Source organism: Lagenorhynchus albirostris, chromosome 10, assembly GCF_949774975.1.
Source record: "Lagenorhynchus albirostris chromosome 10, mLagAlb1.1, whole genome shotgun sequence".
NCBI classification, from domain to species: Eukaryota; Metazoa; Chordata; class Mammalia; order Artiodactyla; family Delphinidae; genus Lagenorhynchus; species Lagenorhynchus albirostris.
The window spans coordinates 81627038-81644962 of NC_083104.1; the positions used below are offsets into that span (position 1 = coordinate 81627038).

At 52.5% G+C, this 17925-nt stretch overlaps 2 protein-coding genes and 1 long non-coding RNA gene across 3 annotated transcripts; 2 read left to right on the forward strand and 1 right to left on the reverse strand.

Annotated features, from left to right (window-relative positions):
- Nucleotides 1-1881: 1881 nt before the first annotated feature.
- LOC132527519 (uncharacterized) lies at nt 1882-11588 on the reverse strand. The gene is made up of 3 exons (XR_009543022.1): nt 11487-11588; nt 3290-3364; nt 1882-2465 (listed from the first exon to the last, which is right to left on the reverse strand). It is a non-coding gene; the product is annotated as an uncharacterized LOC132527519 (long non-coding RNA).
- On the forward strand, nt 7074-10380 carry CDSN (corneodesmosin). The gene is made up of 2 exons (XM_060163339.1): nt 7074-7158; nt 8918-10380. The coding sequence occupies exons 1-2, from the start codon at nt 7074-7076 to the stop codon at nt 10318-10320; spliced, it is 1488 nt and encodes a 495-aa protein (XP_060019322.1). The 3' UTR covers nt 10321-10380.
- Nucleotides 11589-13897: 2309 nt separating the features above from the next.
- On the forward strand, nt 13898-15338 carry C10H6orf15 (chromosome 10 C6orf15 homolog). Its single transcript, XM_060163355.1, has 2 exons — nt 13898-14055; nt 14289-15338. Exons 1-2 carry the CDS (start codon nt 13977-13979, stop codon nt 15149-15151), a joined length of 942 nt encoding a protein of 313 aa, XP_060019338.1. The 5' UTR covers nt 13898-13976; the 3' UTR covers nt 15152-15338.
- The last annotated feature ends 2587 nt before the right edge of the window (nt 15339-17925 follow it).

The following is a 17925-nucleotide window of genomic DNA, read 5'->3' on the forward strand; positions in this document are numbered from 1 at the left end:
TCATACGGAGAAAAATGGCAAAACTGGGATCTGAACTGAGGCCTGTCCTGATTTTAATTACATTATCCCATCTCTTTATTCATCTGTGTAAATCTGACACGGAATACAGTGCCTGGGCCTCATGGACACTGAATATGTTGTATTGGGGTTCTCCACACAAACAAAACCAATAGAATATAGGTGGAGATTTATTACACGAATTGGCTGAGAATGTCCACGATCTGCCGTCTGCAAACTGGAGAATCAGGAAAACCTGTCTAGCAATTTAATCCCAGTCCGAAGGCCTGAGAACCATGGGAGCTGATGGTTTTAAGTCCCAGTATGAGTGCAAAGGCCCAAGAATCAGAGGGCTGATGGGGTAAATCCCAGTCTGAGTCCAAAGACCAAGAGCCAGGAGTGCCAATGTCCAAGGGCAGGAGAAGATGGGTGTCCCAGCTCAAACAGAGAGCAGATTTGCCCTTCCTCCACCTTTTTGTTCCGTTCAGCCCTCACAGATTGGATGGTGCCCACCCACATGGGTGAGGGCGATCTTAACACCGTCTACCGATTCAAATGCTAATCTCTTCCAGAAACACCCTCACAGGCACACCTGAATGTAAGGTTTCACCAGGTCTCTGGGCATTCTTTAGCCCAGTCAAATTGACACATAAAATTAACTGTCACATACATGTTCTATGAATGGCTGAATTCATTAATGAATGGTGAGTTTGGGCAACAGAGAGTAGATCAAAATGTTTAGAGTGAAGGAGATATCTATATAGCTATATAAATATATATAAATGTATAAGTATATAAATATGTACATTTTGGGCCTCATCATGATGCTTGTGGGATCTCAGTTCCTCAACCAGGGATTGAACCCAGGCTGTGGCAGTGAAAACCTGGAATCCTAACCACTAGGCCATCAGGGAACTCCCGGAGTGAAGAGTTTATAGCTTGGAGAAGAAAGAAATGTTGTGGAACAAGTAGGTTGGGGGGAATTAGAGAAGGTCTTGGTGCCTGGCTCAGGAGCTCATATCTGAAAGTCTTTCTCCTTGGATAGAACTGTGTTCTTTGTGGGGAGGCACACATAACCTGTCTGGTGTACTGTGGCAGGGAGGTATGGGATAGAAGGGAAGAAGGAAGTCTGGATTCCTCAAACTGGCCCTCCCTCAGCAACTTCTCAAGCCAGTGCAATGGAGTTTGTTGGGAATGGAAAGAGAAAAACATTCTTAAAGGAGACAGAAAGTGAGGGAAAGAACTGAGTCCCTGATGTAACCCAGGAAAGGATCGCAGGCTCTTTGCATCATTTCCACATTATGTTGGTTTCCATGTCTTTCTCCCTTTGTAAAGTATGAGCTTCTTGAGGGCAGGGATTGTGCCTTGTCTGTCTTCGTACGCCTTACTTCTCTCCTAGTACTTGGCCCACAAGGTGTTCAATAAAGCAAATTATTAACCCCATTTTACAGATGAGGAAACTACTGTTGACGGAGGTAACTCACCTTCCAAGACAACACAAGTGCCAAAGTCAAAACTGGATGTAAGTTCCAAACCAACTCTTCCAAGTTTGACACAACAGGTAGATGAGTGGGAGAGGGAAGGGAAAGCAAGAAGTAATTGGAGGGCTTCCCTAGGGCTTCCCGGGTGGCGCAGTGGTTGAGAGTCCGCCTGCCGATGCCGGGGACACGGGTTCATGCCCCGGTCCGGGAAGATCCCACATGCCGCGGAGCGGCTGGGCCCGTGAGCCATGGCCGCCGAGCCTGCGCGTCCGGAGCCTGTGCTCCGCAACGGGAGAGGCCGCAACAGTGAGAGGCCCGTGTACCGCAAAAAAAAAAAAAAGTAGTTGGAGATTTTGATACCAATTAATAGGCAACAGATATTGGTACCTAAAAATGCTGTGTTTATTAGCTGGGAGGAGGCTGAGTGGGACTGGATGGTCTGGAATATTAACACAGGGGAACCCACTGTGCTAGCTTATCCATTTAGATTAGACGATGCTGATTCTTCCCCATCTGCCTTGACCGACCTCACCTACGAGTGACTGCGGTGGGGACGCTATTGCATTTTATGTCAACATGGAGTCATACAATTAAATAATAGAATAGGATCTCTAATAGATTTAGAGAACAATGGCTCAGTACCTTGGACATGGCCGGTAGTCAATAAATGCTTAGCCAATAAGAGAAAAGAACCTTGAACTGGTATCTTGGTATAATCTAATTATAGAAGCTGAGTTACCTTGAGAAAGCGTTGGGCACAGCCCTCAGCCTTTGGGCAGACGAATAATGTCTTTGGACTAGACAGAAGAGTTGGTTATCTGCTCTCCTTTGAAGATCTCTAGGCAGGGAAACTCCAAACGACTCATTTGTTTATCTATTTACCCATATAATGGTCATTTATTGAGCATCTACTGTGTGGGGTGCTAGGTGATGGTGACAATCTCAGGGAGAAGTTTCAGTCCTCCCTGCCCTCGAGGAGCTCTGTGTCTAGAGAGGAAACAAATATGTATTAATAAATCATGACAATAAAATGTAATAAAAGTTAAATTAGGGAGGGGCACACCCGTGCTAACTCCTCTGCCAATTTCATGTTTCAAACTCATCTGACCAAAGACTTGCTTTGGTATAAACTTAAGCTCTCTTACTGTACATTTTCTCCCTCTAATCTTTAACTAACTGCCCACCAGGTGTCTAGCACTGGCTCAAATAACTTGTCGAATTAAACCAAACCTCTCTCCGAAGGTTTTTCCAGCTGATACCCTTCTCTTTTGCAGCATAATCTCAACTGTGATGGGGACAGACAGGATGGTGTAGTGGTGAAGGCATCGGATTGTGACCCAATTCGTTGTTCCTACTCTGCCATCTGATCTCTGCGTGGCCCTGGGATGTGAATTTAGGGAATTTCCTTAATAATCTCTAAATTCCCACGCAAGGTTGACAGCCTCAGTTCTTCGTCTGTGATGTTCCACGACATACCACCAGAGGGCAGCATAGAGACTCCTCCAAGGCGTTTCCCTCCAGAATCCTCCTTGTCGTGCCGCTAACATCATCGCTCGCCCGGCCTCCATCAGGTCCCACTAATGCCGGCTTAGTCGCCAAGGTGACTACTCTAAGGTGAGTCAGGCACATGAGGTAAAATGAGGCAGGCGCTGGGGCCCTCAGGAAAATTCAGGCCAGGCTGCTTGCCCAAGTGGTCCATTCATTATCTATTCTTTCTCTCATTATTAACTGAGTTCCCTCCATGAGCCACGCAGCACTAAAGGGAAACAGCAGTGAGTCAGAAAGGAGGGCCCCACCCTCCCGAGGCTTACCTTCTAGTGGGGGAAGTGAACAACAAGCAGATGCATACAGGTTGTATGTAATAGGCTATCACGTCCTGATAAGAGCTATGAAGAAAAAGAAGGCAAGAGGAAGGACATAGCGAATGATATGGTCCGTGAGTGTGGGGCTGGAGGGCTACAATTTTAAATAGGAAAGTCAGAGAGGGCTTCTGAGAAGATGGCAGGTCACAAGGACTGAATGAAATGAGAGACTGAGCCAGGTCATGCAACGATCCAGGGAGAAGAGGAAAAGCTAGCTATGTGTAGCCTACAGCATCAGGATACCAGGTAAAGACCCCAGCTACTGGTAGCGGGCATCATCTTAACGCCCGGAACTTGTGTCTGCAGCTCCAAAGGATAAATAATAATTTCTGTCTCCTAGGAGCATAGAGAGAATCAAGATAAATCCTGCACGTGCAGATGTTTATGACGAGCTGATTGTTACACTGTCGAGGAGGAGTCTGTCCTTCTCTGGTTCTAGTCCTGGGGCCCCAGAGAACAGAGCTGGACATGGGACGCCCGCCTCTCCAGTAGGATTCTGTGTTGACTGGTGTGTTACCTGTGTGTGGGGGTCATGCATCAGGCACCAGGGGCACACTGTGGGGTGAGAGAAGCTCCCTGCCCACGAGGAGCTCTCAGCCAGAGGGATTCGGACAGTCCGGGAGAAGGAGAGAGGATGGGCCCCTGCAGATCCCACCCCCGGAAACAGTGAGGGCCACAGCCTGCCTAGAAGTCCCTCCTGGGACAAGTCCTTCCAGCCTCTCCTAAGCACATTCAGACTCTGCCTCAGTCCCCGTTTTCACCCTTTCCTGCCGGATCAGGAGGGAGCTGGGTCTCTAATTCTGGGTGACCAAAAACAATAAAATGCATGAATAGCAACAGCGGAAAGAATGACTATTTAATAGCTGAGTGTAACGAGCAGACAAGGGGTGCTGGTTTCCCTAACACTCGCTCCACAGAACAGAGAAGAGGAAAAATATTATTGTTACTCTGAGAGCTAATCACAGCCTTATATTCACCTCCTCGCAAGACAGGAGGGCTGGTGGCCAAATCAGATGTGGCTTGAGCAGAGCTATGAAGTCTCGGACTCTAGGAGCATGACCATCACTCAGCTGACTCCCGGCTGCTTGCAGGAAGGCAGGGGGAGGAAGGGAAAAGAACGAGGGCTGGGGGGACGCATCGCCTGTGGGCAGAGCCCCCTCCTGCCAAGTGTTTCCTCTACGGGATTCACTGGCTGAGGCTGCTCCTTGCTCTGACCCCGATCTTCACTCCCATGTCCCTGCTGTGGTACCCGGGTCCCTTGGAGGATGCAAGCGGGGTTGCTAAGAGGGTGAGAACAGGGCCGGGAAGAGCAAAAGTAGATGCTCGCCAGGTCAAGTTCCAGGAGGTCAGTCCTAGAGGAGAGACTGATGGACCAGGGAGCTGAGGGGGAGAAGCAGGAAGGGTGTAGCTGAGTATGGACCACACCGTGGAATATATTTTGAGGGAGTTGATGTATTTTGACGGGGTGGAGACTGCCCCCCAGAGCAGCAGTTCTCAGCCAGGGGTCACACGTTATGCTGGGGTGAGAGTCCCTGACAGAGTCACTTAGGCGATTTTTTTGCACAGCACTGCCTACCCCACCCCAGCATCAGATGAACGCCTTGTCCAGGGGAAATCCCCGTACTTCCTCTTCGCGGCCACGTGAGCTCTGCCATTTGTTAATGGAAGTGTGCTGTATCCCTCAGAGGAAAGAGCTCATCCAGGGGAGAGAAGAGTGGCTCAAGGGAACAGTCACTCACGAGGAATGAGGGCAGGACAGACAGGCCCAAGGGAGAGCACAGGTGGGTGGCTCTGTGTCAGAGCCCAGTTCACGTGCCTGCTGCCACTGCCCGGCTAGACCAAGCACTCTTTTTTTTTTTTTTTTTTGGCTGTGTTGCGTCTTTGTTTCTGTGCGAGGGCTTTCTCTAGCTGTGGCTAGCGGGGGCCACTCTTCATCGCAGTGCGCGGACCTCTCACTGTCACGGCCTCTCTTGTTGCGGAGCAGGGGCTGCAGACGCCCAGGCTCAGCAGTTGTGGCTCACGGGCCCAGCCACTCCGCGGCATGTGGGATCTTCCTGGACCGGGGCACGAACCCGTGTCCCCTGCATCGGCAGGCGGACTCTCAACCACTGCGCCACTGGGCGCCTCTCTCTTCCACTCCCATTTTGGGTGCTAGGGGACGGTCAAGGGCTAGATTCGCTGGTAGCCACTAGCCACAAGTGGCTATTTACATTTAAATAAATTAAAATTAAGTAAAATTAAGAATTCAGTTCCTCCAGTTGGTCATACTAGCCCCATTTCAAATGTTCAGTGGCCACATGGGCTCGTGGCTACTGTATTGGGCAGCACAGAGAGAGAACATTTCCATCATGGCAGAAAGTTCTATGGACAGTGCTGGGCTGGGTCAGAAGCAGGGCAGGAGACAGAGAAAGGGAGAAACGAGCCAAGGGCTCCGGCGGTAGGGCTGCCTCTGTGAGGAGACCAGGGCAGTGCGGGAATGAGAGTCCAGGCCAGGGGAGCAGGGAGAGGGCTGGGTGGGCTTGGGGAAGAGGCAGAGAACCTGACCCGACTCCCAGGTCCCGCCTTCCAATACTGATACTCTTGGCAATACCAGTGAGCAATTAATTGGCTGGGGTGGGGTCAGGTTCCAAGCGGAGGGAGGGGAATGCGATGCAGGAGGAACCACCCCCTCTTAGCAGGTCTCAGGGCTCTGGTCCTCCCGTCCTGCCCTTCATCCTTCAGGGACCCAGGATTCTGCTGGCCCTCCTTGGTCCTACCGTGGATCCTACCCAGACCAAGCTGGCTGCTTCCTGTTGCTCATCCAGGCTGGGCAGTCAATTAATGGGCGGCAGGGCCACCACCTTCCCAATTAGTCTTATTAGCCTCTTGCTCACACACTGGAGCCAGGGCCACCCCTCGGGGAGGGGCTGTGAGTGGCCTGTGAGTAACCAAGGCCCAGCTATGACAGGGGTCCTCAGCCCAGGCCTGTCTCCGGGCTGAGGCCTTGGCGTCCAGCACCTGCGGGCCGTCCCTGGAGCCCCCCGGAAGGGAGAGGTCAGGGAACTGGCTTTGGAGTGCAGACTCCAAAGGTCCGCTCACTGATGACACACGTAATAGCTGTGCGGCAAGCATGGTACTTGGGCAGTGACAGCAGGGCGTGGGGTGTAGATCCTTATACCCGGAGGAAGAGAGTGGAAGCTGAGTGAAGGGTCTCAGGGAAAGGGGGGCGTGGATCCAGAGGCTGTGGAGGGCTCCCAGGCGGGGTTAACCGTGAGGCGGGGGTGCGGGCCACAGCAGGTAGCCGGTACTGAAGGGAAAGTTGAAATGCCCACATCTGTGCGTGGAGGGAGGACGAGCAGTCAGAGAGGCCAACACTGGGGAAGGCAGGAGGGTGAAGGAGCCAGGGGACTGGGCCCCATGGTGAGGGTGGCCGCCCGGGAGTGAGCGGCCTTCAGGGCAGAGCACCTGGTTCCAGGTTAGGCAACGAGGAGCCCGGGCAGGCCAGCCAGGTGTTCCCAGGGCCATGGTGCCCCACACTGCTGCCACCCCTGCTGCTGAGTAGGCAATACCCAAACATTACTTCAGCTCCTCCCGGCCACACCAACTCCTCCCTCCCCCCCCTCCCCCCCGGCACCTCCACCTCCACCTCTCCTCCCCTCCCCACAGTGACTCCTGCCCGGGAAATGTCCAGCCCTGACATAAAGGCCCTGGGTGTCCACGAGCTGCTGTCACTCAGGAGGCCACACAGTCCAAGATGGGCTCTGCGCGAGCATCCCGGATAGGGCTTGTGGGAGGGCGGGGGATGTTGGCATTGCTGCTGGCCAGTCTCCTCCTGCAAGGTAGGAGGCCGGGGGCCCTGGGCGCAGAGAGAGTGGGGAGAGGAGGGGGGCAGGACTGCAGATGCCAGGTCAGAGAAGGCTGGGGGGAGCCCTGCGTGGGGAGAGTCCAGGAGAGGACCCAGCGAGGGCGGAAGGGCAGGGGCTCTGGAATCTGATGCTTGAGTCTGGGGGCCGCTCCTCACTGCCTTGACACCTCAGGCAAACTGCTTAAATTTACTGAGCCTCCGTTTCTGAAACTCTAAAAATGAGGCTAAAGTTAACACCTAGCTCTAGTTTCTCTCTGAGTCTCTAGGTAATGTGTGCCGCAGTGCCGTCGAACTCCTAGAGAGTTATCTCATGTTGGCTGCTGTTGTTATTATTATTATTCGAGTGCTAGAAGATGGAGTCGATATTTAATAGTCATAATAGTTGTCACCATTCATAGGGCCCTTTTTATGTGCGAGACACTCCACCAGCACTTTAACGCATTAGCTCGTTTGATCGTTAGAAGGATGGTGTGAGAGAAGCGTCCTCACGCTACACGGGAAGACACTGAGGCTTGAAGAGCTTAGGAAACCGGCTCAAGCTCACAAATTAGAAAGCAGTTAAGCCGGGATCCAAACCCCAGGCTGGTGACTCTGGGGCCTGTGCTGTTGATCACGGTGACCTTGCCCATGGCCCCGTGGCTGTGTGGCATCCGAGGAGCAGAGGAGGAGCGCGGGGTGGGGGTGGGGGGCTGGCTGATTAGTGCAGCAGAGTGAAGGGGGCGGGGCTGCGGGCAGAGCTGGGGTTTGGTGTGGAGGTGGATGCATTGAATTTCTTTCTGAGGAGAGAATGGGGAACTCACAGAGTGTGGAGACCTGGTTTTTGGTGGGGTGTTCAAAGGAGGAATGGCAGTAATAAATCATGTCTGATGCCTTCTGCTTTTGTAAAGCACCTTCTGCATGCGTGGTCACATCTAGTGCTCACCGTAACGCCGTGAGGAAGGTAGGGCAGATCTGGCCTCTCCAAATGTACGACCTGAAGTACGTGGCTCTGTCCACACCACTTGGGACCGGAGGTGGTTAAGGTGGGGAGTAGAGGAAGGGTGGGGGGAGGGGGAGCCTGGATGAGGAGCAAAGGGTTAGTTAAGGAAAGAAGTAGAGGCAGAAGCGGTCAGATGTGGGCCTGGGGGCAGGGAGGCACACGGTGCTGGCCAGCGGGGAGACAACTGATAAAGGTCAGGGGCCTCGGAGGAGGGCTGCATCCTCGTGTCCCTGAGCTGGGCTCGGGGTGCAGGGTCCTGTCCTGCTGGTACAAGCGGGTTCTGAAGCAACAGTGCGTGCCCCCATGTCCTGGCCCCCACCCAGCTTTCCTGGCATGGGCGGTGCTGAGGCGGGAAGCAGAATTTCCATTCTGTACCCAAGCCTGGCCTCTTGAGGGGAAGCTGGCGACCCAATCATAATCCTCAAGTGTCCTGTCCTCTACTGCTGTCCCCCTGCCCTCCCCCACTTTCTCTTTTTCTCAGCGTCTGTTTGGCTATTTTCCCTCCCTTCTCAGTCCTCTGTGGTTCTGTCTTTCATCTCCTCCTTTCATCTGGTCCCACGGTCTCCCCCACTTCTCAGAGTCTCAGTCTCCCCCACTCTCCATCTCTTTGGGGTCTCCCTGCCTTTTCCACCCCAAACTCTCCCTGGGCTCCTCTCAGGAGAGATCAGAGTAGCAGATGACTGAGGTGGGTCTGGGAGGGGAGAAAGAAAGTCCAGCCTCTCTGGCCCTTGCTAACCACTACTTTCCTCCCCAGGGACCTTGGCCAAGAGCATTGGGACCTTCTCAGACCCCTGCAGGGACCACACGAGTATCACCTCCCCCAGTGACCCCTGTCTCCTGGGGAAGGGGAGCTCCAGCAGCTTCAGTAGCCGAAGTGGCTCCAGCAGTTCCAGCAGTTTCCTTTCGAGTTCCAGTGGCTCCCGTGGTGGCTCCAGTGGCGGCTCCAGCGGCGGCTCCAGCGGGTCCATTGCTACCCGGGGTCGTTCTTCAGGATTTCCGTTATTTAAGCCGGGAACGGGGTATTCGCAGATAAGCTACTCCTCTGGACCTAGCCCTGGTCTACAGGGTGCATCTAGTTCCTCCCAGTCAGGAAGCCTCAGCTCCCAGTCTGGAGGAGGCTCGAGCTCTTCTGTTTCCCAGACCTCCTCGATGTCCAGCAGCAGTGGCCAGGAGGTCAACGCCAAGCTGAGTCCCTGTAGTTCCAACATCCCTGACTCTCCCTGCAGTGGGGGACCCATCGTCTCGCACTCTGGCCCCTACATCTCCAGCTCCCATTCTGTGTCTGGGGGTAAAATGCCTGTAGTGGTGGTGGTGGAGCAGCATGGCTCTGGTGGCCCCGGAGTGGGTCAAAGCGTCCCCTGTAGCAATGGTGGCCTTCCAGGGAAGCCCTGCCCCCCCATCACCTCTGTAGGCAAATATGGCAGCTATGAGGTGGTGGGTGGCTCCTCTGACAGTTATCTGGTCCCAGGCATGACCTACATCAGGGGCAAAATCTACCCGGTGGGCCACTTCATCAAAGAGCACCCCATCAAAGGCTCTCCAGGGGTTCCCTCCTTTGCAGCCGGGGCCCCCATCTCTGAGGGCAAATACTTCTCCAGCATCCCCATCATCCCCAGCCACAGCTCTTCTAGTTCCAACATCTACCAGTCGGGAGCTTCCTCGGCCATTGTGTTCCAGCCGGTGGGCTCTGGTGGGGTCCTGCCCTATGGCGTTGGCTCCAAGGGCTCTAAGGAGCCCTGCTCCCTCTCTAGCTCTGGAGTCCACAGCAGCTCTAGCCTTTCCAGCAGTTCTGGTTCATCTTTCCAGCCCTGTGGTGGTGTTTCCCAGAGGCCCAGCTCCTCACCAGGCACTGGCTCCTTCAGTGGCAGCTCCAGCTCCCAATCCCATGGCAAAATCATCCTCCAACCCTGTGGCAGCAAGTCCAGCTCTTCTGGTCACTCTTGCATTTCTGTCTCCTCTTCAACATTGAGTAGGCGTCGAGCTGGCTCTTCCCAACATGACCCCTCAGCTGGTGCCAAGCCCTGTGGCTTTGGCAGCTCTGGAACGATCCCCTGCCACTCCATCCGGGACATCCTAACCCAAGTGAAACCCCTGGGGCCCCAGCTAGCTGACCCCGAAGTTCTCCTACCCCAGGGAGAGTTACCTAACAGTCCATAAAGCAGAGTTTGCCTACACACACGTGCAGGCGCACACACACACACACACACACACACACACGCACACGCACGCACGCACCGTCTCCCAGGTGGGAGAAGTCCAGGAGCCCAGCCATGGGGGTAGCTCAGTTTTCTTCCACCCTCCCAAGACAGCTGCTCTGCTTCCCCCGTTGTCCCAATGTGGCAGACTCTCCCTATCAGCTCTTCTTTCTTTACCTCCCCAGATTGTAGGCTCCAAATCCCTTTCCTCATTCTCTCCTACTGTTTAGATTCCCATTGTACTGCAGTGCCCTCCCTGCCAGATACCCTCTCCCTAGCATTTCCTCTGCCATTTCTTTGAGACAGTATAGTCCATTGGCTAACCCTACTCATTCCGATTCTTGACTGGGAACCCCCTGAAATGTCCTACAGTAACTCTGATGCCTGGACAAGCCATCCCCTCCCCACCCCACGCCCCCCCTTTGCCAAATAAAGCACAATGCAAACAGTTATTTGAAAACAGTGACCATTTTTCACTGATCTCATTTCACCATCTGGTCAACCAGCATGATATCCTGTTGGGTTCTCACACTCCCAATTCCACTCCCACGCTCCATTATAGAGCTCAGCACACCCTTTCTGAGTTCCCAACATTCCTCTTTGTCTCTCAAGGTCTCCATCTCAGTCCCCCTTCCTGGCTGCCACTTCTCTCAACGTTCAGAGGCTTCCCTGTGTGTAGGAGATACCAGGGTATCTGCAGAGACTGGAGCAGGCTCCCTGCTCTCTCTGGGTCCTGGACAGATGTCTCAATAAACTGTGTGAACTGGATTAGACTTTTTGCCTTCTTGGAGCCCTGGGTCTCCTCTTGGGACCTGAGTGATGCTCTCCTATGCCTCTAAAGGTCCTGTGTCCCCCACTTTCATTCATAAATTGGCCTGGTATTTCTTACATCTTACAGCTCCTCCCACAAAGGAGGAAAACCATAAATATTTGTTAAACTGAAAGCAGGGGTTAGTTGGTCTCCCAGATCCTTCCTCTCACATCTCTTCTCTCTCGTTGCCCCAGGAAATCCATTCTTGTTCCACTGCCCATTCACTCTGCAGTCCTCCCCTCTCCTTACATAGAGCCTTAATGATTTCCTCCCCCTCCCCACCTGACTCCTTCTCCTTATCCATTAGTTGGCCTCACCTTCAAGATGCCATCCTCTCTGGGAGTCCCGAGCATCGATTTCCTGGGTTTCTGGGACACCAGGAGCCTTGGGAAGGCTGGAACACAGCAGCCCGGACCACATTCCTGGGGACTGAGTAGGAGCTAAGGGGGGCGTGGTTCTGGGAGCTGTGGGTGGAGGAAGTGAAAGACAGAGAGGACAGGGGCATGACGGGTGTGCAGCCGAGCAAGGTGACCCACTGACCTACATTGAAACGCCCCAGCCCATGACAGAACAGTGTCCTCCCCAGCAGTGTCCTCTCCACCTTCACACTCCTGCTGCCTCTGCTGTGGTTCTAGAGTGAGAGCTGGGAGAGGTGAGAGGGCTGAACACTACAGTGGGGAAGGGGAGGTGGCCTCCATGGGAGAAGATTGAAAAAGTAGACAGGGTGCCAAGGGCCACGCGACTCTGTTCTGGAGACAGCAGGGAAGACACTGAGGCCAAGGAAGCTCTCATGCCCCAAGGAGGGGAGGGTGGGCTGTGCTCACCCTTACAGGAAGAGCCTCACCCCAAAGCACAGGCCACCTCTCAGAGCCTCTGCTTGGCTGCAAAGGAATTCACCCCCACCTTAGGATCTAGCTCATTCCCTCCTATAGGGATGATGTCAGCTGGCCCCAAATCTAGGACTGTTGTTGAATTCTCGAATCAGCAGAAATTTGTTTTGTTGATCAGAAATGACCTGGGGCAGCTGAGCCAACCTGCAGGGTTGACTGAAGACAGAGGAGGGCTCCAGAACAGTCCCGTTTCTGTCATCACTGTGGGGTCACCCTTGGTTACCATGTGCCCCCTGGACTGCAGCCAATGACAGGAATCAAGGCCCTCAGAGGCTCTGTGGACCGCAATTGTGGGAGGGACGCAGCCTCTGACACGAGTATTCCTCTAGTTTCTGGTGTGATCCAGGTCAAAATGTTTTGCAAAGCTGTTGGATGTCACCCCAAAAGGCTGCTGCCCTGTACCCACTGGCCAGATCTGCACTCTTTTTAAAAAAGTTTTTATTGGAGTGTATGTTGTCCACTGGCCAGATCTGGAGGAGCTCTTTACCCTTCCAGTAGCCAGCTAGCAGGGGCTGGGGATGAGGATGGAATGGTAAAACCTAACAGCTAATATTTAAACTTCATGCAACAAGAGAAGCCTAGTCTGGGTGCGTCTTGGAAGCAATAGAGAAACAAAGGCGCTTAAACACTTTTTATAGGAAAAATTCAAACATATTTAAGAGTAGACAAAATGCTTAAAGAATCCCTATGCTCTCATCAATCAGCCTTAACAATGATCAGCTCATGGCTATTTGACATGTCAATGCCCTCTCTCTCTGCTCTCTCTCTCTCTCTCTCTCTCCCTCTCTCTCTCTCTCTCTGCTCTCTCTCTCTCTCTCTCTCTCTCTCTCTCTCTCTGTATCTCTTGTATATTCTGTGGACACATTTGACCATCTAAGGTAGGCAGACTTGTGCCCTCCCCATGACCAGAGCTGTCCACGTCCTGATGCCTGGAAACTGAATATGTGAGGTTACATAACAAAGGGAAACTGTTTGCAGATGGAATTACGGTTGTTAGTCAGATGACCTTAAAGTAGAAAGATTATATGGGATTATTTGGGTGAGTCCGAGGTAATCATAAGGGTCTTTAAATATGGGAGAGGGAAGAAGGGGAGGTCAGACTGATGCCACGTGAGAAGATCCTGCTGTTTCTGGCTTTGAACATGGAGGAAGGGGACCATGAGCCGAGGAACTCAGGTGGCCTCTGGAAGCTGGAAGATGCAGGGAAATGGATTCTTCCCCAGGGCCTCCAGAAAGGCTCTACCAACACGTCAATTTTAACTCAGTGAGACCCATGTCAGACTTCTGCTCTTCAAAATTGTAAGATAGTAAATTTGTGTTGTTGTAAGCCATTAAGTTTGTGGTGACTTGCTATAGCAGCCATAGCAAACCAATACACCGTCATCTCTTAAGGATGGGAACCAGGTCTATTTCCCTAGACACAGGGTCTCATCTAGGAGCAGCCCCTCAGAAGGGGGCCACTTCTGCACCCCAGAACCTCCTGCAGGTTGAGGTCAAGACGATGTAGCTACGGGGATGCACGAGAAAGGGGTGCTGGAAGAGAATGGTATGGATCCCAAAGAGAAACAGAATCAGGTGTTTCTATTGTTGAGAAGTCAGTGAAGAGATTGGGACCCCAAGGGTGAAGGTCCTCATGTGCCTGGTGTCAGCAGCCAGGAAGGGTAGGGCTGGCAACGAGTGATGAGCTGTGAGCCAGGACACCTGGGTTAGGAAGGGGTGGGGAGCTTGAGGAGAGGAGCAGGGTGGGAACACCCAGCTTCCCTGAGTCATTCAAGTGACATCTGTTGCCACAGAATGAATTAGGAACGAGGGTGGAACGTACAGCTATATTGTTTCCACAACCACTGGCTCAGCCTGTTTCTGATGTCCCCCACCCACTAACAGGATAAAGGGCTGGCTGTCTTGAAGCTGAGGGAGATGCAGAGCGAGATGCAGGGCCATGTCGCAGGGAGCCGGGCTCCTCTGGGCCTGCTCCTGGTCTGTCTTCATCTCCCAGGTATGGAGGCTGTGGCAACCTTTGGGCAGGAGCGGACTGGTGGTCCTCGGGGAACTGGGACTGAGGGAAGAGGTAAAGGTGGGAGTGTGTACAGTTGGGTCCCTGAGGGAGGAAAGAGTTGGCACAGGCAAAGTGGAGGGACTTGAAGCAAAGGGAATCAGGGAGTCAGGGAAGGGAGGGCACTGAGACTAAATATCTGGTCCACTGGCTGCCTCCTCTTCCCTTTCCCTCAGGCCTCTTTGCCCGGAGCATCGGTGTGCTGGAGGAGAAATTTCCCCAAGACTTGGGGATCAACCTGCCTCTGCTTGAACGACCTTCCTTGACCAGCCCCTCCAACTTGGAACATCCTCAGCCCAAACCAGACCCTGAGCCTAATGATTCGGCAAGGGCTCCTCTGGAGCCCAATGCTTCTCCATCACCTGGCTCTCAACCTGCAGGAGGTGCTGGGGTACAGATGTGGCCCCCATCTGGGGAGCTGCCCTACATGGATTCCTGGTCCTCGGAGGACCCTTGGCCGATGATGCCTGCTGTGTTCGAGGACTATGTGGGAGAAGAGCTGCCTGAAGAACCGTCCTACTTTTCTAGTGAGGCTGCCCTCCCTCCGGGCAGTGGGCCTTTTCTTGCAGAGCCCTTTGCATACCCTGCGGGCCCCTCACCCGAGGCTTCACTCCTCCCCCAGGACTCTGAGTCTAGAGGGCCACTCCACTCTACTGTGCTGGACGCCCCGAGAAAAATCCTTGCCCGACCCCGTCCCGGGTCTCTCCTCAATGGGATTCCATGGTCACTTCTGCCTGGTTCCCCCTGGGGGGCCCTGAGTCCCAGTGTACCCTGGGGAGGTGGAGGTCCTGGCACTGGATGGAGACCAAAGCCCTTTTACCCTGTGGGAAACTGGGGTAACATTAATCCATACCCAAGTACTAGCTGGGGGTATCCAGGTGCCAGATGGAAGATTATTAATTGGTATCCAGGTACTAGCAGGAAGAATATTTATCTACACCCAGGCAATAATCAATTTCCTCCCGGAGTTCTCCGTGCTCCTGGCTCTTATAGGAGCATCCCAGACAGCTTTCCCAATCCTCAAAACCCTGAGTCATAATGGAGTTAGGAGAATGACAGAGCGGGGGCAGCCCTAAGTTAGAAGTCAGAGAGGGGAGTCCTGCTCCCTCCCCTTGCAGTATGAGCTAAATCAAGATCCTATCAGCTGTTTTCTAGCGTCCTCTCCACTTTCACTGCCTCCCTGCTCCCCATATGCTGATCTCCAATAAAACACAGCACTTACTGAATCCGCTTCTTGTCAGTGTCTTTGTTTCTGGGTGCAAACTGGAGTTTTGTCCATCCCCATTTTCTAGTCATCCTCATGTCCCTCTAGGGTCCTCCTGACACTCTCTTGCTATCCCCATCCTTTGCAAAAGATCAAAGCCCAGGTGTTTGAGGGTGGGGCCTTGTGGTCTCATCTGCGCCAAGTGGGAGAGCTGGTTCTAGAATAGTCCTGGAATCTGAAAAGGGGAGGAGGGGCAGCAGGACTAACTGAGGTGGCACCTGTGGCAGGAGGCAAGGATGAGGTCCAGGAGGTTGGTACCAGGACCAAGTGGGGAATGAATAGTCTTTGATTCAGAGACACAGAGGGTCAGAGAGAGTCATTTTTGTCTATGCTTACCTTTTCTTCCCAGAAAGTTACGGTTCTTGGAAGTGGAAGAGGCATTGATCTCCCTTACACGCATCACTTGGTACACTGTGCCCCAGAGAACCACAGACTTTGGGCATTTGCTGAACAAATAGCAGACCTCAATAGAGGAAGAAAGGAAAGGGAGAAGGGACAGGGAGAGAGAAACTTGGAGCCAACAGTCCTGCCTATGGCTGCATTTGATGCGTTTATTCTCAAGTGATGACACAGTCTCTTCTTTTGGTCACACTACCCTCCCTTTGGTTTTCCCAGGAGCTCAGTATCCTTGTACAGGAGTTGGAGTGGGGTGAGGAAGGGTCATTCTAAGAAAGTGCAGAAGGAAGTTAACAGAAGCTGGTGGGGGTGATGGGGTTTCCAGGGGGCACACTTCTGGTGTCCACCCATGTCTTCCCATCACCAGTCACACCACCCTCTATCACCCCAACCTCCTCCCCCAGTTCTTTCCCACCCTGGACTCTCACTTTCTCCCTGTCCTGGGGCAGGCAGTTCTGTTTTCAGCACCTGTCTCTTCCACAAGCCCAAGCTCATTCTCAGGCTTGGTCTCATTTCTGTCTGTCCCTCTTTCTGGCTGCCTCCCTCTCACTCCTATTTGCACTTTTAAATTCTGTGTCAGCACTCCCCTCCTCTGTTCCCCACAAGCACCACGGGAAAGGGACTTTGCTTGTTCACTGCGGAACTCCCAGCACCACGGACAGCGTCTGGACCAAGGTCAGCACTCAGCAAACACTGAGTCAACGCACTCGCACTCTCTCTCTGACTCCCTTGTTTTCTCTCTTCTTCCACTTTATTCCTGAGCCACAGGGCTGCACACAGACTCCCATCTGTACTGCTACCATACCCTTCTCAGAGCCTCACTGACATCTCCCTAGAAACCCCACAAAACCCTTCCTAGCTTGGGAATGCTCTGTACATTCCATTCTTTTACCTTCATTAACAACTGTGAGGAAGAGGTTGTAAGATAAAGAAACTGAAGCTCAGAGAGATTAAGCAATTTACACAAGGTGACATAGCTAACACGTGACAGAGTCAGTGACTCAAACCAAATTTTTCTATGTGTCCAGGGAGTGTTCAAGTATATTATGCAATTAACAAAAACCCATCTAATTTTTATTGAGTACTTGCTATGTGCCAGACTCTGGACGAGTTGCTTTCACAACACCCTTCCAGCTAATTGCCACAACCATCCCATTGTGTAGGCACTGCTGGGCCCATTATACAGGTGGAGATACTGAGGCCCAGAGAGGGAGGTGAGCCAAGGCTGACAGAGGTAACACTGAGCCGGGGGAGTGCAATTCATCCACTACTCGCTGCTGATGGATGGTCCCAGGTAGCCGTGGTCAGCTTTGTCGGACTGGTCTTTGCTTTAGGGCTAGTTGTTGCTATTAAAAAAAAAAAAGTGAGATTGGTCAGTAATCTGTGATATAATAAATGTCCTAAGGTCTGCAGTGGGAGCTGCTGCTCATATACAGATTTTTACATTTTTATTAGTGGTTAATTGGTGGAAGTAGCTGCTGGAGTAGCAGGAGTCATTTCTTGAAGGTTCTACAGTAGAGAGAGCACTTGGCTGGAAGTTGGAAGACAAGGTTCCCCTTCCATGTGCCCACACAGCTCTCTCTGCTGTGACAATTTGGGCTGGTCATTTGCCTCTGCAGACCTTAGTTTTCTCATCTGTAAAATGGGATGACAGCAGATGTCCAATCTACCTCGCAGGATTGTTATGAAACTTAATTAAGATAATGATAGGACTTCCCTGGTGGTGCAGTGGTTAAGACTCTGCGGTCCCAATGCAGGGGGCCCAGGTTCGTTCCCTGGTCAGGAAACTAGATCCCACATGCATGCCACAACTAAGACTGGGCCACAACCAAATAAAAAAAAATAAGTGATAATAAATAAATAAATATTAAAAAAAAGGTAATGATAAAGTGCATTAGAGACTGAAAAATGGAGCAGGTGTAAGGGCCTGATTATAATGCAAAATGTTGTCTCAGTGAGGCAGTCCTGGTGGTATCTCAGAGAAGGAGAGTTCTCAGCCCACAGTGGGCTGGTCAGGGTAGTGGCCGTAGTTGACTTCACGGTTGACTGTTGAGTGTGGTGTGATGCTTCCCCCTGGGAATTACACTCAAGAGAATTATTCCAAGATCAAGAAGGGAGAGTTGGCTCCTCCTTGAACTATTTCATTCCTCAAA